The following is a 21,421-nucleotide window of genomic DNA, read 5'->3' as shown; positions in this document are numbered from 1 at the left end:
AGCTGACAAAGGAAACACCCTCTGCCATTCACCACTGTGGGAGCATTTGGGGAGTGTGATTGCCTGTGATGACTCATGGTTCAGTGATTCCATTGTTTCACGAAGGCCTGGTTTCACTGATACTAACAGAAAAAGGTGAACTGTGCCCCGACATGAGTTATTCAGGTGACACTGTCACTGACATTTGCAATGTATTTTTTTCCCTTTAGAAATTTATTTTTTGTATTAAAAAAATTTTTTTTTGTATATTACATTATAGAAAAATACAAGCAAGAAGAACATATACATTGTCCCACCAGGACACTTGCTTACAACGGACAGAAACCCAACTCAAAACTAGCTGGAGCTCCAGGTACCAAGTCATGGTACCTTGGTCAAGGTCAAAACGGAGCTGACCTCAGGGTTGGCTGGATCCTCTCTCTGTGTCTTGGACTCTGTCGGCCCATCTGTCACATGTTTTCACTCTCGTGTTGTAAAAGTCGTGCCACCAGAATTCTGGGCCCCTGTGCTCATGGATCACCATCCAAGGGGAAAAAGAGCTACATCTCTACCGTAGTTTGGGGAGTTTGGGGAGTTTGGGGAAAGGACTCGAATAGGCCAGACCCTGAGACAAGGTAGATTATTTGGGAGGGGGCCCAGGAAGCACAGGGGAAGAAGGCAGGAAAGTTAGACAGATGGAGGATGAGTCAGTAGACGGTGAGTCACCACTGTGGGCGACTGGAGTTCAGGCCCACTGGGTCCCTCTGAGAAACCATGTGGAACACAAGTCAGAATTCTCTCACCAGGGGACGGGGAAGCTAGGAGGTGATTTGTCCACAGACTCCCACTCTTGATTGGCTGAGGACTGTGCCTGAGGATGTTAGCCCCCAGCTCCTGCAAGGGCTCTGCCCTTGGGCTGAGCAGGTTTCTAAAGTATTGGAAAAAAGTCTCAGATAGAGGAACAGAGAGATGTGGGTGTCTGAGGGGGAAACTGTCAGTAGGCCAGGAATTGCCCAGCACTTCTGCAGGTCAGCTCAGAGACGGCACAGAGTGGTGCGGACGGGGCATCAACAGCACTTTAGTTTCGTCCCACTCAGACCAGTCCCACAGGACACTGACTAGTCCAGACGGGGTCCCTTTCTTAGGCAGCGTACTGTGGGTGGAAGCCCGATCCAAACCAGGTGGAGGAGGGCAGAAATTTCCCAAAGGAAAGGTGGGATAGTCAATTAGACTTATCAGAGTAAGTGCAGGAGAGATGATGGACACCATCATCATCATCATCAAAGATAGTCACTTCTAAACTTTAACTCATTTACAGGGTTGTAACTATGTTTTGATAAATATCCTTCCAGATTACATCTATTGATGCATTTTTCCTTCCCAACTGGGAATTCACCATCTATGTATTTTATACTTTCATTTTTTCTTAACAGTATGCAATCACTTCAATATATAGTGAACACTTTACCTTATATGAATGTTACAGAAATATATAAAATATGTCAGTAAATATATCTTGAAACTTTTGTACTCAACAACTTGATTAAAAGTAGACTGGGAGAATGAATATTTGAAATCCCCGGTAGCCTCTCTGTCCAGAGAAAGAAGTTTTAGTGGTAGAACTGTGGGCATCAGAGGAAGCCATGTAATAAAGAATGCCAAGTTTTGAGTCATAGGGCTTGGGGTTTGAATTCTTTCTTTATTTTTTTTAATATATTTCTTTTTTTTGAATATCCATTGTAAGTCAGACGCTTTATTTGTATTTTGTCCAACTATTTTATTTTTATTTTTAAATTTTTATTATTTTGTATTTTTTATATTTGGGGGGGTAATTAAGTTTATTTACTTATTTATTTTTTAATGGTGGTACTGGGAATCAAACCCAGGACCTTGTGCATGCTAAGCATACACTCCAACACTGAGCTATACCCTCCCCTGCCTTGAATTCTAATTCTTATTACTAAGCATGTGACTTTGGTCAATTTATTTAATCTTACAAAACCTCATACCTTAACTTACACATAATAAATGCTTAACAAAATGGGAGCTAAACAGCTCCCATTACTGTCATCTGTAAAATGAGGACCATCACCCTTTTTACCAACAGCATGGTTTTAAGACCTGAATTAGGTCATGCAGGTAATATGCCCAGAAGAGAGCAGAAGACAGAGTAGGTGTTTAATTCACAATAGCTCTTGTTACTGTGGTCCCTTAACTTTATTTTAAGGTGGACTTCCCTGCCAGGCAAAGATGCTGGGCACCATGGTGATCAAAGGAGTGCCTTATGCCAAAGCTCAATGATTTTTACTTGGCCAACCACTCCTCTGAAATTCCACCAATTCAAAATTCATTTGTATCACAGGCAAGTTTTTCTTTAATTTAACATACTCCTAGAATAACTAATAACACTTCTGCATCCTGGTATAAACTTTATCATATGGCTTTCCTCATTACACCTAGCTGACACGGGCAGGATCCTTACACAGAAACCCCAGGCAGAGAGAGAAGGGATGGAGAGGCAGTGCTGTACCATAGCCTGTCTTGATGGAGGTCCCCAACAGTGGAGAGATGTGTGTTGCCAGAAGAGAACATGATGTTTCTGGACCTCAGAGCTGTCAGAAGAGAGGAACCAGGAGGTATGAAGATGCCTGAGAAAGGTAAACTTTCTCCCAGGTTTTTCAACTACTTTCAACCACAACTTCCCTAGAATCACTACTAAGAAAGAATAAATTTGTTCCAGTTAGTTCGAACTGAGTTCCAGTTTCCCATCTTTTCCCATGGCTGTGGATGGAAATGCTCTAAATTAGGTATCAGACACCTTGAGTCTAGCACCAGTGAATTGTACAGCCTTGGATAAATTACTAGCTTGTCGGAGACTCACTTTCTGCAGCTTTTAAGAAGGTAATAAATCTTGCTGGGGCCTGATTCTCAAAGCTGAGGTGAAGGTCAAATAAGATAATGGAATGGAGGGAGGTAAATAAATAGTAAAATACCATGCAATCATAGGAATGTGACTATCTCCCATTCCACTGTTCACAGGCTCAAGGCCCACCGATCTGTGCTAAATCACACAGGTGTCCATGTGTGTGTATGTGTGTGTGTGTGTGTGTGTGTGTGCGCGTGCGCGTGCATGTGTCATGCAGGTAATATCTAAATATATGCATTTACTTACAGAATTTTACACACAAATTCTGGGAATTCATAATTCACCCCAGAACCTCCATAGGTTTGCAAAGTTCTATTTCCTGAAAGCCTCCCAATGCTGGGAATAAAAAAAATATTAATAATGATAATTAAAAAAAAAAGCATTTACGTCCCACCTGGATAATTCAAGATAATCTCACTATCTCAAAATTCTTCATCATATCCGCAAAGTCTCTCTCTCTCCCATCATATGATAACATTACTAGTGTCCAGGGATGGGGATATGGATATATTTGGCAGGGGGCATATTTCAGCTTACTGTTATCTGTCCTCTGGGCCCCTAAGAGTCACGTCTGTCCCACAGGCTAAATACATTCACCGCATCCCTACATTCCCCCAAATTTCAACCCATTTGAGCATCAATTCATCCAAAACTCTCATCGAAATATCAGCAGTTCAAAAGTCCCAAATCTCATCATTTTAATCCTCTAAATCAAGTAAGGGTGAGACTCTGTAGGACACATCCTAGGCCAAAATTCCTCTCCATCTGTGTACTTATGAAATTAGAAAACAAGTTATCTGTCTCCAAAATACAGTGGTGGGCAGTTACAGACATTCCCATTCCAAATGGAAGGAATAAGAAATCACCTTGCAAAACTGCAAAACCCAATAGAGCAAATTCCACTAGGTTTCAAGGCCTGGGAGTGATTCTCTGTAGCTGGGGGCTCTGCTCTGACTTGAGGAGGTGCTATCAGTATGTTCACTTTACAGATAAGAAATAGGAGGTAAAGCAACGTGCAGAAGATCATACAGCCAGTGAGAGGTGGACGAGGGTGGTGTTCCCAGCAGTCTGACCGCAGGGCCTACCTCCATGGAGGTTCTCTGGGCTTCCAGAGAGTCCCAGAAAGGTATGAGACTATGGTTACCAAAGGGGAAAGGGCATGGGAGGGATAAATTAAGAGTTTGGGATTAATATATACACATTACTATATATAAAAGAGATAAACAAGGATCTACTGTATAGCTGAACTATATTCAACTTCTTATAATAACCTATAATGAAAAAGAATCTGAAAAGAAAAAATATATATGTATGTATATGTGTAACTGAATCGCTTTGCTGTACACCTGAAACTAACATTGTAAATCAACTATACTTCAATAAAAAATAAAATAAAATAAAAAAAAACATTTGGGGGATTTGGTTGTTGTTGCCAATTTAAAATACCTGCCTAATTACATAGTCTTTAAAAATACTTCTAGGGCAAGTGACAACATGTGCCAGGTGTCCTTTGTACCCCCTGCCTACACTTCTTTTTTTTTTTTACATTTTTTTATTGAGTTGTAGTCATTTTACAATGTTGTGTCAAATTCCAGTGTAGAGCACAATTTTTCAGCTATACAAGAACATACATATATTCATTGTTACATTTTTTTTTCACTGTGAGCCCCCTGCCTACACTCTTTTTTTGTGGTTATCTTTTGGATCAAAACCAGGAAATCATGAGCACCTGGATGGCAGACCCCTGAAAAAACAGAAGAATTTTGGCAATGAGTCCAGAAAACCTTCCCATGCTGGTCATGCACATTCTGTGAGTTTCCAGGCTGGTTGAGGGTGTGGGCTTTGGAGTCAGACCTAGTTTGAGGTCCTAGCTCATCCACTTATTAGCCCCGTGGCTGCAGGTAAGTTATTTTTAACCTCTCTAAGCATTAGTTTCCTTTTTTTGCAAATGATGCAATAATAGAACCTACTGAGTTTGCTGGGAGTGAATGAGGTAATGGTGTATGTAAAGGGCTTAGCATGATCCTTGCCAGATGTGAGCTGCTGCTGTTATTATGGTGGCGGTTGTTACTTCTCTGTTGTGGAGTGATCTCTGGAGCTGACATCCTCCCACCAAGGTGGTTTAAAGTCTGATTGATCCAGATGCTATAAATCTTTTTAAAATACATTTTGTAAAAAATGCCTCATGTGGCTTTAGCTCTGTGTTACCCAAAGTATCAAATTCCTGTGCCCTTCTTCAAATTCTTCTGAAAAAGAACAAGTGGGAATATTAAATAGATTCCATCTTCATCCTTAGAGATCTCACTACAATGCGTACTTTCCCCCTTTTCTCTCCTCTTTCCCTTGGATCTTTGTGTGATGAGGAAGAAAAAGTTAGCAGATTCGTAAACTAGTTTTCCAATTACTGAGCTTCTGCAAAGAGAGAAGCCATAATTGCTCAAAGTGAATGGAAAAGAAAGAGATAAGAAAGTAAATTATCACCCAGATCGATGACAGCAGCTTTCTGAAGACCCAAGGAGTATTTTCTCCTGTCTTACTTGTCAGCAGACATGAAGGAATAAAACTGCACACTCACCAGAAAATACTCATAGGCAATCATTCATGTGCTAGATTTCCCTTGCCTACTTTTACACAAATACACACACACACAACAAAAAAATAACTTTGTCATGAGGTTCCAGCCCAAGTGAAGCATAAGAATGAGTTGAAAGTCCAGAGAGTGGGGAGCTGCCCTGCTAACAGTGTGAGTGGGAAGAAAAAGCACAGTGAATCAAATCGAAACAAGAAAGATCCTGGGGGAAAGATTATCTGGAATCAGTGTGCTTTGATTCATCGTTATTTCCCACATTCTGTCTTTGATTACAGACTCCATCTTTAGAAGGCCAGATTTGGACAAGGCCAGGGCAAAATGAACGCTATGGACAACTAGCCCAACACAGAATGCTGAATATCTCTTGGCTGATCTAGTGATTTTTTTCTTGATTGAGTGAAGTGGGATGGGGGCGCTTTATGAGCACCAATGACGGGAATTTTTCCTGCCTTCTAGAACTAAGCTGCTGATCTGTAACTGCTTCCCTGGCTTCATGTGAAAAAAAAGCCATCCCAACTGGGTTAATATTCGACTTGGTTTACTTTTTGTACACTGTTCATACTGTGTGATGTATGTTTATTTATTCAGTGTACACTTAGTGGGCAGTATCTCTAGCCCAGTTATCCCTGAGAATGCAATAAACCTGGCAGATGCACCTCTGCATTCATTAACCCCGTTCATACAATGAATGAAATTCATTCATTAATCTATCAGGGAAGAAGACTATTAAGCTAGTGTGAGAGTCTGATGAAGCTTGTGTTAGTAACAGCAAACATTAACTGAATGATTACCAGGAGCCAGATACAAAGTATGTTACATACATTAACTCACTTAATCCCTATGACAATTAGATAAGGTTAGTAATATTCTCACCCCCACTTGAACAGATGAGGAAGCTGGGGCACAGAGACAATAAATAAGCTGTCTAAGGTTACCAACTCGTAGACAGTAGACGTGGGCTATGAACCTAGACAGTTTGGCTTCAGAGCTGGTGCTTTTAGTCATTATGCTACTAAGTGAAGCAGCTCTAGGTGTGCGGAGTCAGGGAAGGGAGTTCTTTTGTCCGGTGCTGATAGTACAGACGGTGCCCTGCTGGGTCCTGAAGGATAAGCAAGACTCAGCCCAGGAAGGCAGGTACATCCAGCATAAACACTTCCAGCCTCAAGTAATGCCCAGTGATCAGTGGAGTAAATGAAGAGGGGGTTATTTTTCTACATAACAAAATGTCTGGGGTTAAGTGGTTTCTAGCATTGGTGCAGAGGCTCTATGAAGTCTGGGTTCCAGCCAGCATCCCTTTCTTTTCTCTTACTGGTCTACAGCAGGTCCAATTTCTGGGGCAGAAAGCTAGGGGAGCACAGGGTTGAGAGTTTTGGCTGGCATACCTTCCTCTTACCAGGAAGGGAAAACCTTTTTCCCACATGTTCCACAGAGACTTCCTCTTACAAATAATTAGCCAGAACTGGGTTAGATGCCCACCTCTAGACCAGGGTGAAGGCTCACTTTCCCTGAGACCAAGGGATTTCCAGAATTCTGTTGGCAAAAATAAAAGAGTTTTGAGTAAGCAGCCAACAAGGTTTGGCAGAGGGAATCCAATGTGCAAAAACTTCACAGAAAACCAGAGCATGACAAAAACGAGGGGTGGGAAGAGGCTCAGTATGGCTGGAGACAAGCCTGACAGTTGGCAAGAGGTGGGTCTGGGAAGATGAGACACCAGAGCATGAAGGGCCATGCATGCCATCCTAAGGAGTTTATACTTTGTCGTGTAGACAAAGGGAACTCAAAGGATTTGAGATGGCCAAGACTTGAGACAATCTGTTTAGAAAGATCATTCTGGCAGCTCAGTGATGATTATTTGGGGGGGAATAAGAAAGATGAGAGACAGGGAAACTAGCTGGGAAGATGCTGCAGTGGTCCAGGTGAGAGATGGTGTCCTGAGCTCTTGCAGAGGTATGGCAATGGAGAGAGGTGGACCGCCATATTTAGGAGGCAGAATCAAAGACAATGATTGGATTTGAGAGTGAGGGCCCAAACAGCATGAGGAGTACCGCTGATGAACATTGTCTGCATTTTCACTAAAAGACAAGATTGCTGAAACCAACCCTTGGGATTCAGGTTCACAATCATGACTTGGCAATTACTACAGAAGGAAATCCATTAGGTCCATTCATTTTTGGAAATTACAGTTTTTATTTTTATCTGTTATACATATACAGAGGTCACATCAAATATTTCCACAATAAAAAGCTGTGTGCCTTTGCCCCAACTCACCCCACTGCCCTGAAAAGAACACATTAGCTTCTCTAATGATACCATATTTTTTTTGTCTTGTATACATCCGTCTGTGAGCCTTCAATCCTCCTGCTTCAATGTGGACTGGTTACTCTCTAAGGCTGTGCATCACTTAGCTGTTTCTGCATAATAAATCATCTAAAGTTTAGTGGTTAAAAACAACAATCATTTATTTAGCTCACAATTCTGCAGGTTGGCATCTGGGGCTGAATTCAGCTGGATGGTCCTCCTGGTCTTGGCTGGAGTCCCTCAGGCATCTGCAGTTCATGTACCTCTGCCCAGGGAGGCAGTGGAGAGCTGGCATGCCTCATGATCTCTTATTCTCCAGAATGAAAGCCAAGACTTCAGGTGGAAATAAGAATCCAAAAGAGAGAAAAGTAAACATGCAAGGTGTCTTGAGGCTAGGACTGGAGCTGGCTCACCGTGACTCCTATCACATTTTATTGGCCAAACAAGTCACAAGGCCAACCCAGAATCAAGAAGAACAGAAACAGACTCCACATATTGATGGAAGAATCTGAAAAGTCATTCTGCAAAGATCATGGATACAGGAAGGTCATGAATTGGGGCTATCAACTCAATCAAGCATCCCACCAGTCTGGTGCATAGCTATTGTCCTGGGATCTCCTGTCACTTTGTTGTCTTTGGAGTTCTTGGTTTTTCATCCTGTATTGGATCCCCTGTACATCAGTCAGGCTTCAGAAACCACGCCAGTTATTTTAAACACATGTGTGTGTTGGGGGGGGGTGAAGGATGTGGCTTAGCTGGTGCTGGTACCTCTAAGGGGGCACAGTAAAGTTGCTTCTGTAAGTGATGGGAAACTGCACACTGGATTCAACTGTTGCTCTGTCAGGGTGAAGGGTTGCCCATACGATACTCTCAGGAATGGCAAGTAGACAGGAAGCAAACCGGAAGGAGCAAGTCCCTTCCCTCCTCCAGTAACCCCTTCCCATTTGCAGACTTAACAGGGGGCCACCTGGCCAAGGTGAAAGGGATTGTTAAGAGTCTTGTCCTCAGCATCATAGAGCAGAGTATAGAAGTGTGAGTTTGCAGCTGAGGGACAGTAAGCTAATAACTGGGACACCTGTTTTCTGATTTCTACGTCTTCCTTATTTCCTGGAACTTCCTAAGGAAGACTGCATGTAAGGTAAACTTCTTCAAATCGTTCATGTCTAAAGTGCCCTTAGCCCACCACCACAGTTACAGTTTGGCTGAGGATGGTACTCCAGTATGAACATCATTTCCCCTCATTACTCTGAGGACATTGCTCCATTATCTTCTAGCATCTCCTGTGGCCACTATGTCTGATGCCATGTGGATTTCTGGACCTTTGTGTGTCACCTGTTTGCACTGTTGTAGTTTGATCTTTTCTCTGTGGAAGCTTTTAGTACTTTCTCTTCATGGCTGGTATCCTGAATTTCACAATGACTTGCCTTAGTTCTGTCTGTTCTTTTTAAACTCATTTGGCAAAGTATTCAGTGGGTCTTTTCCATCTAGAAACTCATTTCAACTTTATTGAAATTTATTCAAATGTTTGATAACTTCTTCACCTCCTTTTTTCTCTGTCTTCTCTTTCTCTGGAATTCCCACTTATCAATTGTAGAATCATCTAATTTTCTCATTATTGTTCTTTTACTGTCAACTGGGTAATCCCCCTGTGTTCAGGATGGTGCCCCCACCTTCAGCAGTGCCAAGTATTCCAAGATAAGAATACTGGTTATCTCCACAGAGTGTACCTCAACCATGGGACATGGAAGGGTATTCAGTTGATTGTGCCAGGCAGGAGCAAAGACGCAAGAGTCTGTGTAATGCCTCTTAGACTTTCAGCCCATTCTTCTATTTTCAGCTGCACCAGCACTCTGAATTTCAGATGTATTTGGTGCTTTCAATTTCTGAATCTCTACGGATTGAGAGAATGAACCAGCTTCCTTCAGTCCCCACTTCAGGCTTTGGTTTCCATTTTCTCTGGTCTGTTAAGCTGGTCTTTCTTGCCCACCTGCTTTTTATCTCTTGTGATCTAGCTTTGACTCTGTCAGCATCACTGAACAGGATCTTTATTAATAAAAGGCAACAGAGACATGATCACCTTAATTGGAAAAGATGGTAAACATGCTTCAGAGGTTGTGGTAGACTGTTGCAGTAATGAACCAAGATTTCCATGACCTTGTGTACTTCGCTCCCACACTGAAGCTGGGCTTGGCCACTGAATCTACGACCTGCCGATGGGATATTAGCAAATGTGAGTTCAAGCAGAGGCTAGGGCGCTGGGTATTATTCTCTGGCTGCTGGGAACCCTGAGCCCACCAGGTGGAGAAACAAAGCCAAGCCTCCTGGATGGTGAGACCACATGGAAGGAGAAGCCAAACCATCCCAGCAGAGCCCAGCCCTCAATCATACCAGCTCCCAGCTGACTGCAGATACGTGAGCTAGTTACTTTCAGCAGAAGATCCACCTGCAGGAGCGTAGCCCTAATCACTGATCACAGTTGTGAGCACATAAAATACTTGTTTTAGGACATTAATCTTGGGGTGATTTGTTACGCATGTGATAACTGATACAGAGGTGTTACAAAGCTTTCTCTTTTGTTCCCTTGGCATGTATAGGTCTTACACATCCAGGCTAGGCTGTTTTGTTCTACGTGTCCTTGCATGTTTAGACTTGTCTTTAGCCCTGTATTACCATTTTAGTGTGGTTTGGGGAAGGAGTAAAATTACACATATATGTCAGTTCCACCACATTTAACTGGAAGTTTCCATTCACTTCTACTTCATCAGCCCAACAGTATTTAGTGAGCACCTAGTAGGTATGAGCAGTACTGGGCAGTTGTAATGCAACTCTCACTTAATCTTTACAATAACACTGCATCCGGCATTTGTGTCTTCCTTTAACTGTTGTGACCAAGACTTAGCAAGGTTAAGTGGCTTGCTGGAGGTCACAGAAGTAGTAAGGAGCATTGTTAGGAGGATGTGTGCCCTCAGCTGAGCATCAACAAAGCCCCAGTAGTTTCGACACACTAACAAAAAGGAACAACAGAGGCATGGACATCTTAACTGGGGAAGGGGGACCATCTGTCTCCAAGGGACTATCTTGAGTCTTTCTCTTTCTCTCCTCTGTATCTTCAGATCAAGGCTCTGCTAAGCGCTGTTGTCAGCACTGCTTGCGGTCTCTTCTTATTGGGGGAAGATTGGTTAGTGTTACTTACAGGACATTTTCCCAGGGTAAATGGTAGTTTCTGATCGTGCTCCTCAGTGGTGGGTGGGGAGCTGAGCCCTGTGAGGCTCAATGTGGTTAACGGCTGTCAAATGGTTAAAACTCCAGGCATTGCTTGGGAAATATTCCCACAAGGCCACCAAATGACTTTTGCGCTCTGTGTACAGGAAATTAAGTGCCGAGAAAAGTGCATTTAATTTAGATCCATCTGGTTTGTGTTGCTTCTTTCCCTTCTTTTTTCTGCAGCAAAGAGACCTATTCAAAGATACTTGTGATTACTTTAACCTTCTAGGAAGACAGGGTATTGTCAGCCCAGCATGCTGAAGAGCAGAGAGAAAAACTGCTCTAGTTTTAATTGTTAGTCATCTCAGAACAGAGCTCATCGTCCAGGGTGCCGGCTACCCGGGACACAGAATCTGGGAGGAAGGAAAGGCTGTCTGGTTGAGAACACTGGATCTAAAAGAATGAGTGGTCCCTGCTGGAAAATGGTCTCTTCCAGTAACTTCGAGCCAGCATGTGAACCCCTGGAAGCTTTGATGAACGCTGTCACTGGGTTCCAAGCACAGAAACCAAACCCATACATGGATGTTCCATGTGGCCCCAACTTCTAGGTATTGGGTCATGAATTTGGAATAACTAGTCGTAAATCTATAAACCACATGGATTTATAATAAAAGACATCTGCATCAAGGAATCCTATATGGCTGTTATTTAAAAATAAAAAGGTAGGTAATAATTTTCCTTTATTAAGCATTTAACCACGTGCCAATTGCTATTCTAGGTGGTTTCCTAATATTAAAAAATTTTTTCCTCCCAGTATAACCATAGGAATAAGTCCTGTTATCATCCTAGTGTTACAGATAAGTATACCAAGACACAGGGAGGTTAGCTGGATAGCTGAACGTCTGTGGTTAACGGGTGATGGAGCTGGGTTTGAATCCAGGTGACCTGCCCTTGGAGCCCAGGGACCACCTTGGGTCTGGTCACATAGCCAGCTGGTATCATGGCTGCCTCTGGGGTGAAGGACTGAGGGCGAGTGGATGGAAGGCTTTCCCCTTCCACTTGACCAAAAGCTATACCGTTTGAGTTTTTCCCCTAAGCACATGCTACTTGTTTGCTTTAAATATATATTATGAGATGACTAACAGCATGCACATAAAGGAAAAGCAGGCACGTTCCCCATTTTTACAACATAGCTTTGAGTTAGGACAAGGCACTAGCTATATTATGTCAACTGCAGGACTGTACTGAGGTACCAGGCAAGTGTAGGTCAGGAGCCAGGAACTAGAACAGAAGCCAGGAATCTGTGCATAGGAAGTGAATTATCTTCGGATAGACTATCTATAAACACCTGTGGGCAAGTGGGCAGGTTTAAAGCAAGCCCATGGGACAGAGCAGTGGGTTGGAAATCATGGCGGTAAATGCAAACCAAGAGTTCAGAGCCTGGGGGGCAAGGCAAGGGGATAATTAGCTAGAAGAGCGGGTACCTGGCAGCCAGAAGACCCAGAGGGACAAAAAGGGCAGATCAGGGTGAGATGTAAAGAGAAACAGATGTGAGGTCCTGGGAGGAAGAAAGCAAGCATCTACCTTGGCCAGGAAGCCACTTAAAGTTTCTGATACGGGGCCTTGAAGGCAGCTGAAGGTGAAGGGGGGGAGGAAGGGGAGGAGGGTGTACCTGGCTGAAGAGGGGGGCGTGGAGGCAGAGAGAGAGACGAGAGTAAGTCCTGCCATCTCCACGCTGAAAACCGCTTTGAGTTCGGTGTAGCACTTCTACATGTGTGATCATTTTGCAAGGTTTTCCTCTGAAATATGCACACGTTTGTGAGCATGCAGGCTTCGCTTTCATCTTAGCAAGAAGAGACATCTCTGAGGCGTGGGGATGGGGTCTGAGCATTTGCAGTACGACGCCTGCCTTGCTCACCACTCTAACCCTGCACCTAGCACCAGGCAGTTCACACAGTAGCAACTCACTCATTATTCACTGAATTAATTTGTTTGATGAATCTGTGAAATATATGAATACCACTGGGAAAGTTCGGCTGTATCTTGTAATGATGTCAAACCCTTTTTGGGGGCTTCACTTAGCGATCTTCTTGATAACAACACTTTCGACTGCCACCATTTGTTGAGCACTTAAGTGTGCTAACCTTTTGTTTTAAGTAACAGGAGGCCCAACCCAAATTTTGCCTTAAAAGTCCAAGAACTGATCAGACTGAGTCAGGTAAGGTTTGATCAGGGGTCTGCCTTGGTTTCTCTGTGATTTGGCTCTGCCCTATTCCATGTGTTGGCTTTCCTCAGGCCAGATTTTACCTTTGGATGCAATGCCTTCTGGCAGAAGCTGAGGACACACAATCCCTCATTCATATCCAGGAGGAGAGAGAAAGAGGAGAGAGAGGAGAGAGAGACCACCTCCTACCATCAAACAGCATTTCTGGACTGACTCTGACAGAACCAAACTGAAGTAACGAGGAGAAAACCACATGTTGATGGGCATAGCCTAGGTAACGCATTCCTGAACCAATCCCTGAGCCAGCAACAGGGCTGGGAATATCCTGAGTGAGTAGGTCCGGGATGGCCTATGCCTGGAGCTTGGGATGCAGGCCATCCTAACTAAATTGCATGGCTGCTTTCAAAAGGGGAGAGATATGAGGCAAGTGGGAAGGGATAAATTTGGGAGTTTGAGATTTGCACCTGTTAGCCACTATATATAAAAATAGACTTTAAAAACCAAGTGTCTTCTGTATAGCACATGGAACTATATTCAATATCTTGCAATAACCTTTAATGAAAAAGAATATGAAAATGAATATACATATGTATACGCATACTGGGACACTGTGCTGTACACCAGAAATTGACACGTTGTAACTGACTGTACTTCAATTAAAAGAAAAAAGTGAGGGAAAGTGAAGAATGGATATTAAAGAGCCAAACGAATGTCTATGCACTTAATCCTCACAACACCCTGTGAATTAGATCCCACAGAGAGAAGGGAAGAATGACCTCCAAAAAGTCAAGCAACTTATTCAAGATTCCAAAGCTAGTAGGTGGCAGTGTTGGGATCCAGACCCAGATCTGTGTCACTCCAAAGCCCATGCACCTGACCACTAGACTATACTCCCCAAATCTTGAGACAGTGCATGACTCTCTCTGGTTGCCTCTAAGAGAAACCTGTTCTTGCGATTACCTCCAGCTGTGCTGGGGAGATCCTTGGGCCCAGGATGAATTCTATCTAATAAGATGCAAGGACTCTCCAGAGAGCCTAGCTCATGAGATCAACTTCAGAGGCTGCCAGATTCCAGCCTCACTTTGGGAAGCAGCACACATCTACTTGGGCTCTGACCGAGAGGTTGCTGTAAAGCCAGGACACAGTCTCCGTTCTCCTCTCAGCGGTCATTTGTCAAGCAGTTACTGAGCATCTGCTCTCTGAGTACCCATCTGTCTGAACCAAAGTCTTTCATTTCGGTCTGTTCTTTTGTTTGTCACGCCCAGAAGCACTCTCCTCCTCCACTGCATTGAACCTCCTGGATTAACGCTGGCAATTTTTTTCAGATCTGCACCCCACCTGTTTCTTTTCTTTAGCCAGAGCGTCCCTAGGATAGTAACTTGATTTATCTCTTCTGCAAATTTCAGTTAATTGACAATGGCGGCCTTAAGAAGGAGTCAGAGTCTAATTCTAGTCTCCGAGAGCAAGCACGTCATGATCAATTATGAATGTCTGCCATGGGAGGGGAGGTCAGAACTGTAGCCTGTCTAGTGGGTATTTGATATTCCTGGACCCAGACACTCCCCAAGGCTTCATGTCTGGCACTCACAGAACCAGTTGCCCCTATTGCTCGAGTTCTCTGTGGGTGAATTTTGTGAGCTAGCGTAATAGTGACAAGCTCTCATCCCCTGCCTGCCTTCTCCATAGCGCTGAATGAGATTGATCTGTTTACATGTTAGGTGCCAGAATGAAGAAGTCTGGAGAAAAAGACAAGCAAGAGTGAAAAGGCTGAGTATAGGCCCAAGAACTCTGATGTAGGATGTCTGGGCTGACTTCAGCTAAGTCTTAGCTCATTCTGTGCCCTCGAGCAAGTCTCTGCCCCTCCAAAGGCCTCAGTTTCCCCATGTAACGTTACACAACATTAGGGATTCTCAGTAGGAATGAAGCCACCTCCTGGAGGAGGGGGATCTGGACTTCTAGAGGGGCATTTTTCAGTGTCATAATAATTAGAGGCTGCTTCCAGAATTTACTGGGCAGGGGACAAGAACGTTAGATACCCTATAGTATCCAGGACAGTTCCTCATGAAGAATTGTCCCACACCCGACACAGATGTCACACGTCCTACTGGGTAGACGAAGAACTTGTTCATTGTCATCTGACTCTGGAATCTACCTCTGCTTTAAATATGAACACAGTTTGTTTTTTTGTACATCCAGTATACATTGAATTTTTGAAAAATGGAAATTACCATGGAAATCAAGGGTCAAGTACATCTTTTAAAAATAGTTGTGATTTCTGAAACTAATACAATACGGTAAGTCAACTATATTTCAATAAAAGAAAAAATAGCTGTGACTTACATACTATAAAATTTACTCATTTTTAAAGTGTTATCAATTCGGGTAGGGTTCTAATCAATTCAGTGATGCGGTAAAATTGGTAAGTTGGGCAACCATCACCACAATGCAGTTTCAAAACAATTCCATTCTCCTAAAGTGTTCCCTTGGGTCTGTTTGTGGTCAATTCTCATGCCCACCCCCAGCCCTAGGCAACCACTGATCTGTTTACTGTCTATAGATTTCTCTTTTCTAGAATTTCACATCAACAGACTCATACAATATATAGTCTTCTGACTTAGCATCATATTTCTTGAGGTTCACCTACACTGTGCCATGAATTATTAGTTTATTTCTTTTTATTGCTGGACAGTATTCCATCACATTACCACGCTTAAAAATCCATCACCGGTTGATGGACATTTGGATTGTTTCCATGTTTCTGTTACTACAAATAATGCTACTGTGAACATTCCTTACATCTCTTTGCATGGACGTATGTTTTGCATTTTTCCTGGGCATAAACTTAGGAGAGGACTTTGCTAGGTTATCTTATTCTTATTAATTTTTAATTAAGAGTTGTTGAAATTCTTTTGGAACTCATTTTGGAAAATAGACACTGCTCATGGTATCTGAGTCACAGGTACAATACTCCTGTATCTATGAACATTTGGCGATTTCACAGTCATATACATCAAGTCATATACATGATTTTGTGTATAGGTACAGGCTTCTGACTTCATTATGTCTCTAGCTGGGCTCTACCCAGACATTTCTATATTCAATTAGAATATAGAATATATTCCATATTCAACTCAATATAGATAACTTTATATATTACCTTTAATGAAATTAATTTCTTCAATATAATAAGAATATAATAATTTCTAGAAATTGCATATACAGGTGATATATTATTTATAAGTTTCATTTCAGGAGAGTAAAGAGGGTATCAAAATTTTTTTTCTTTATAGAAAGAGGGTCTCAGGACAGATTGGGAAGGACTGGTGATTTTAAGGGCGCTGATATCTGTGAGTGTTAAATTCTGTGCTCAGAGAGGCTTAATTAGAAGGGCACTGGTAATCCAGATTTGAACCAAAGAGCAAATCTAAGCAGTTGTCTTGCACCAGTTGCTCTGATCATCAGATTGTGGCCTAGATTCAGATTCAGGCCAGAATGTGAGAGACTGAGAGGGATGAACAAATCCCAGAGAACCATCATGAAAATTACCAGAAGACCTTCAGATTCTATCACTCAGCCGGAGTTTCAGAGTGAATCACATACTCAGGCTGACCCCGCTGGCCCCGCCCTGAGAAACCCACAACCACATCTAGCCCCACTCTACAAATGCACAAAGGGAGGTCTGGATAAGGGGTTGGGGAGTGGGGAGACAGACCAGCCATATAGCCAGCTCAGGTGTGGGGGAGCCTGGGAGCCAGATAATGAGAGGCCCCTTCAATTAGACATTATTCAGTCATTTAGAGCAGGGTCTGAGCCATGCGGGGAAAGGCTGAGATGGAGAACACAGAGGAGAGCACGACCAGAGAACATGTCCAAGCCGCTCTGGCCCAGACTTGCCTCCCGTCTCATTAACCTGACCAACCTTTCCAGCTCAGAAGGCAGACTTACCTGTTGTTACTCCAGCAATGGCTTTTGGAAGGTCTCACCACCTGGGCCCACTTAAGTGGTTTATCTAAGTACACCTGTGTTACTTTACCTCCATGGAGTTCTGGAACACAAAACGGTATCTATTCCTGTATGTTTATCGCTGCGTTTTGGCCCTCCTTGCAGGGACTGGAGACAGTAGATTTGTCCTTTGACCTGGCTCTGCGGTCGGTCAGGCTCTTCCCACTGTCCTGGCTGCCTCGCCAGTTAAAGAAGAGAGGGACATCCGTGAGAGCAGTAAATCCGACCCTGGGGAATAAAGGCCATGCAGGAAGGCAGCCCAAGCGTGACCCTGGGACCCTCTCCACCGCTCGTAAGTCTGCGGTAGACAGAAATCCCCAGGCTGGGCTCAGCAACCCCAGTCCCAACCCCGCCCGGGGGCCCTCACGGAGGGGCGGGGACCCTGTGTGCCGGGCTGAGATTTTGACACCCCAGGTAAGGTTATCATTCATCTCTGGTTTTGGGGTTTTGGAAATTAAACACAGACCTTGTCAGTTCGCTCATGCAAGTGCTAGTCATCTGCGAAGGAAGCACGGATCTGAAGGAGACCTGGCGCCCGGCGGGCGCTCCCAGCACGCGGCTGCGGCTGCGCAGAAACGCGACAGGAAGCTGGGCTGGAGGGCAGCCTCCCCTCACCTGTGGGGCCGCCCACGTGCTGGAGGGCCAGATGCCCGTATGCAGCCTGGCAGTTTCCGCACATGTCTGGGCACCAACCTCCCATTTATCCATGGCAGGGTCCAAAGCTGGACTGAGAGGTTTCTCAGTTATAAGCTGACATTTAGGTCTTTCTCTGCAGCCTCTGCTGGGTCTGGGGGTCGGCCTGGGCCCCGCCTGACAGTAGCATAAAAGCTGGGCCTCCAGTGTGGGCTGGAGAGGAGGCTTCGGAGAGGCCAGCACGCTGCAGCCCAGGCTGTGACGTCAGGGCTGCCCGTGGCAAAGGCGGGGCAACACAATTCACATCTCCTACCGCTCCAGCATTCCCAGAATCATTTTCCTGTGTTTCTGATATCACTGGCTGTGGAACAATTACTATGTTGGAAACAAAGCATCATGGCTGGAGGCGAGAGGAAAAAATAGCAGGCACTTTTAAGTCTGCTTTCCTTAGGGCTTCTGTAGCAAACTTCCCAGGTGTAGAGCAATTTGAAGCTCATGGAGCCTTCCAGGCAGCTGCTGGATTACAGATAACTTGCAAAGGAAGAAAGAACAGTCAGCCGAGTTTAGATAAGAGGCACACAACTAGCCCCAGGAAGTGGCGAGCGGGTGCACTTGCAAGCCAACAGCTGCGGTGTCTGCCTGAGCATCAAGAAAGCTGAATTCAAGGCTTAAAAAAATGAAACTATCATACCCCCTGCTTTTAAGAACTAGAGCAAGAAGGGATAAAGTTATTTTTAACTCAGTTACTTGCTCACTGTTGATGACGCACGCACTTTCCTTGCACCCAGGTGGTTGTATAGAGAAAGCTGCGCAGGCTGGAGACAGTTTAGGACACAGGTCAAGCTGTCTGCATTTTCATATGACCCTCTCAATTTCCTATCTTTGTAACCTTCCTGTCCTCAGTTTCTTATCTCCAGCTTAATAGGGCTGTTGTGAGGATTAAATGAGATCCATGGGAAATGCTTAGAACAGGACCAGGCATATGACAAGCATCCCATCAAGAATTAGCGTTTATTAAGCATTTAACCACCAGTTTGAATATGCAGCAGCTAATTCGTGAATGAGCTAATGTTAATGGTCGAGCAGTGGGATTGTGTCACAGTGCACGGGCTAAATCGCCCATCCCTTCAGTGGGCACTCATGTGGACAGGGTCATCCTTTTCCTGTAGGGCCTAGCTCCATTCCAGGATGGACTTCTCTTCCATAAGATGTTAAACTGGGCAAGATCCAAACAAATCCTTTTGTCCAGGCCATTTAGTTTTTCAAGTGTACAACTCAGTGGTTTTTAGTATATTTTCAGAGTTGATCAACCATCATCATAATCTAATTTTGAATCATAGTCATCACCCCAACCCACAAAAATGGTACCCAAGAGTGGTCATTTCCTATTTCCTCCCTGCTGTCCCTTAGCCTTAGGCAACTACTACTCTCTATAGATTTGCCCATTCATCATTAGTCAACGGACATTTGATTGTTTCCACTTTTTTGGCTATTATGAATAATGCTGCTGTGAACATTCATGTTGCCAAACATAGCCTCCATACCCTGCTTACCTAATTGAGACCTGAGGACAGAGTTTTTGAATGGAGCAGACAAGGCAGCTGTATTTCTTTGCCGGGCAACCATTGTAGATATCAGATGGTCACCAATGATGACAAAAGGGTCCTGCTTGGTTACTATTATGTACAAGTTTCTGTGTAAACGTTTTCATTTCTGAAATTTTCATTCATGAAGGTTTTAGCTCCAACTATTTCACTGAAACCAACAAGGAAACTAAGACCCAGTGAAGGTAGGATTTGCTCCAAATTACACTGCTAAGAAGTGTCAGAAAATTTTTTTCTTTTAAAACAGCTTAATTTTGTACAACCTGAAATCAATATAACTTCAAGACCAAAGAGGGTCTCTAGTCATGTTAAAAAATCAGAGTCTGAAGCCCAATTTATATTTCTTCTGAAATGGAATCAAACTTTAATTTGAAGTGAATAATGATAAGAACAAATCCCATTTCTTGAGCAATTAGTCTGGGTCAGGCACTGCATAACATGCTTTCTCTTTCTAATTCTCAAAGCCACATTGTAAATAGGTGCTATTATTATCCTTCTTTTAAAGATGAGGAAATTGATGCTTAGCAAGTTTTTTAAGTAACATGTCCAAAGTCATACAGTTAATAAGATGCAGATCTGGATTTTAAACCCAGGGCTCTCACTCTTCTTGTAGAATGACCTATTAAAAAAACTAACAATTATGGCTAAAACCCTAATAAGGGGGCTTCTAAGAACCCACTGATGACCTGACCTGGACCCCAACTGTCATGCCCATTCCTTGTCACATGTGTTGGTAACTTCTCTTGGTGGGGTTGTGTTGATTTGTGGTGGTAAGAACCCAGACACCACAAGCATCTGGGTTGCAATGAAGTCCTGATTCTTTTCCCTTAAATCCAATTTTCCGCTTGGTTTGGCTAGGGCAGGAGGATGTCAAATTCCGTGGCAGAGGTCAGTCCTATAAGGAGTTTGTCTCTATTTACATAATTCATTAGAATGTTTCGCGAGGGGAAAATCCATCTTCTCTGACATTAGCCTTGGGATGCAGAGAAGAGATCCTACGCTTAGATTTCAGTGTTAGCCACACACACAGGTTTAGATCTGCAGTTTCAATAAGGCATATTTATTTACATGTGGAAATTCCCGGTGGGGAAGCTGAAGAACACAACTTAGGAGTGGTCCCCAAGTGGGAAATTGAACAGTACACTGAGCTCCTTTTATTTCCATTTAATTTACCATCGGTATCGTTACCATGATTTTGTTAATCATTTCACTAGCAGTGATGTAACTTGGGACGGAGGTAATTGCAGCCAAATGGGGAGGATGCTTTTATGCAGTATTGAGTTAGCAAAGGCGTTCATTCACCTTTTTAGGGGTGGGTATTAGTTCTTTCTTTTATTCATGGAGCAGAGAGCTGCCTTGAAATGCTGAAGTTATTAAGAGCTCCCTGCAGCTTAATGAACTCTGTACTTGGTTGAAGAGAGGTTTCTGTAATTTTCAGCTCAGTGCTGCCTGAAAGTGTATCACGCTGCAGAGGGAAGTGGCTACCTGAGACTCTCAGAAGTCCTTGTGAAACAGTCCATGCCTGCCCCATGCGCAGAGCAATATGGAGTAAATCATCATGATTTCACAATCAGACCTGATTCTACTATTTGATAGCTGTGTGGCTTTGGGCAAGTTACTTATGCTCTCTGAGTCTCTATTTTCTTATTTATTCAAAAGAAGGTAATACTATTTATCTCATAGATTGTTAGGTAGGAAATGAGGGAAGATGGATATAAGACTCAGGGCATTCCTTGGCCCATAATAAGGGTTGATTAAATGCTCCTTCTGTCCTGAAAACCTGCTGGTGCAGAGGACTTTTCTGCTGAGTCTCAGGATTATTTGGGAGCCAAGGGCAAGAAAAGTTTTGAAGAATGACTAGAAGGGAAGTACCTTTGGGCTGGTAAGGATGAAGAGGGAGGGGCTACACACGTGTTCGTGAGGGCACTCGGTCTCCAGACTCCAGGGATCGTCTGTGTTTG

At 43.5% G+C, this 21,421-nt stretch overlaps 1 protein-coding gene and 1 long non-coding RNA gene across 2 annotated transcripts in view; both read right to left on the bottom strand.

Annotated features, from left to right (window-relative positions):
* SLC6A5 (solute carrier family 6 member 5) overlaps positions 1-17,828 on the bottom strand; it is a 73,560-nt gene extending 55,732 nt beyond the window's left edge. The window contains exons 1-2 of the mRNA XM_072969669.1: positions 17,690-17,828; positions 17,255-17,397 (exon numbers count right to left, since the gene is read on the bottom strand). Coding sequence (XP_072825770.1) covers positions 17,255-17,260 — 6 coding nt within the window. The 5' untranslated portion in view covers positions 17,261-17,397; positions 17,690-17,828. The remainder of the gene's footprint in view (positions 1-17,254; positions 17,398-17,689) is intronic.
* Positions 7,659-17,244, bottom strand: LOC140698741 (uncharacterized). Its single transcript, XR_012076628.1, has 2 exons — positions 17,167-17,244; positions 7,659-11,249 (listed from the first exon to the last, which is right to left on the bottom strand). It is a non-coding gene; the product is annotated as an uncharacterized lncRNA (long non-coding RNA).
* Positions 17,829-21,421: the final 3,593 nt, after the last annotated feature.

Source organism: Vicugna pacos, chromosome 10, assembly GCF_048564905.1.
Source record: "Vicugna pacos chromosome 10, VicPac4, whole genome shotgun sequence".
NCBI classification, from domain to species: Eukaryota; Metazoa; Chordata; class Mammalia; order Artiodactyla; family Camelidae; genus Vicugna; species Vicugna pacos.
This window is presented reverse-complemented; position numbering and strand designations above follow the sequence as displayed.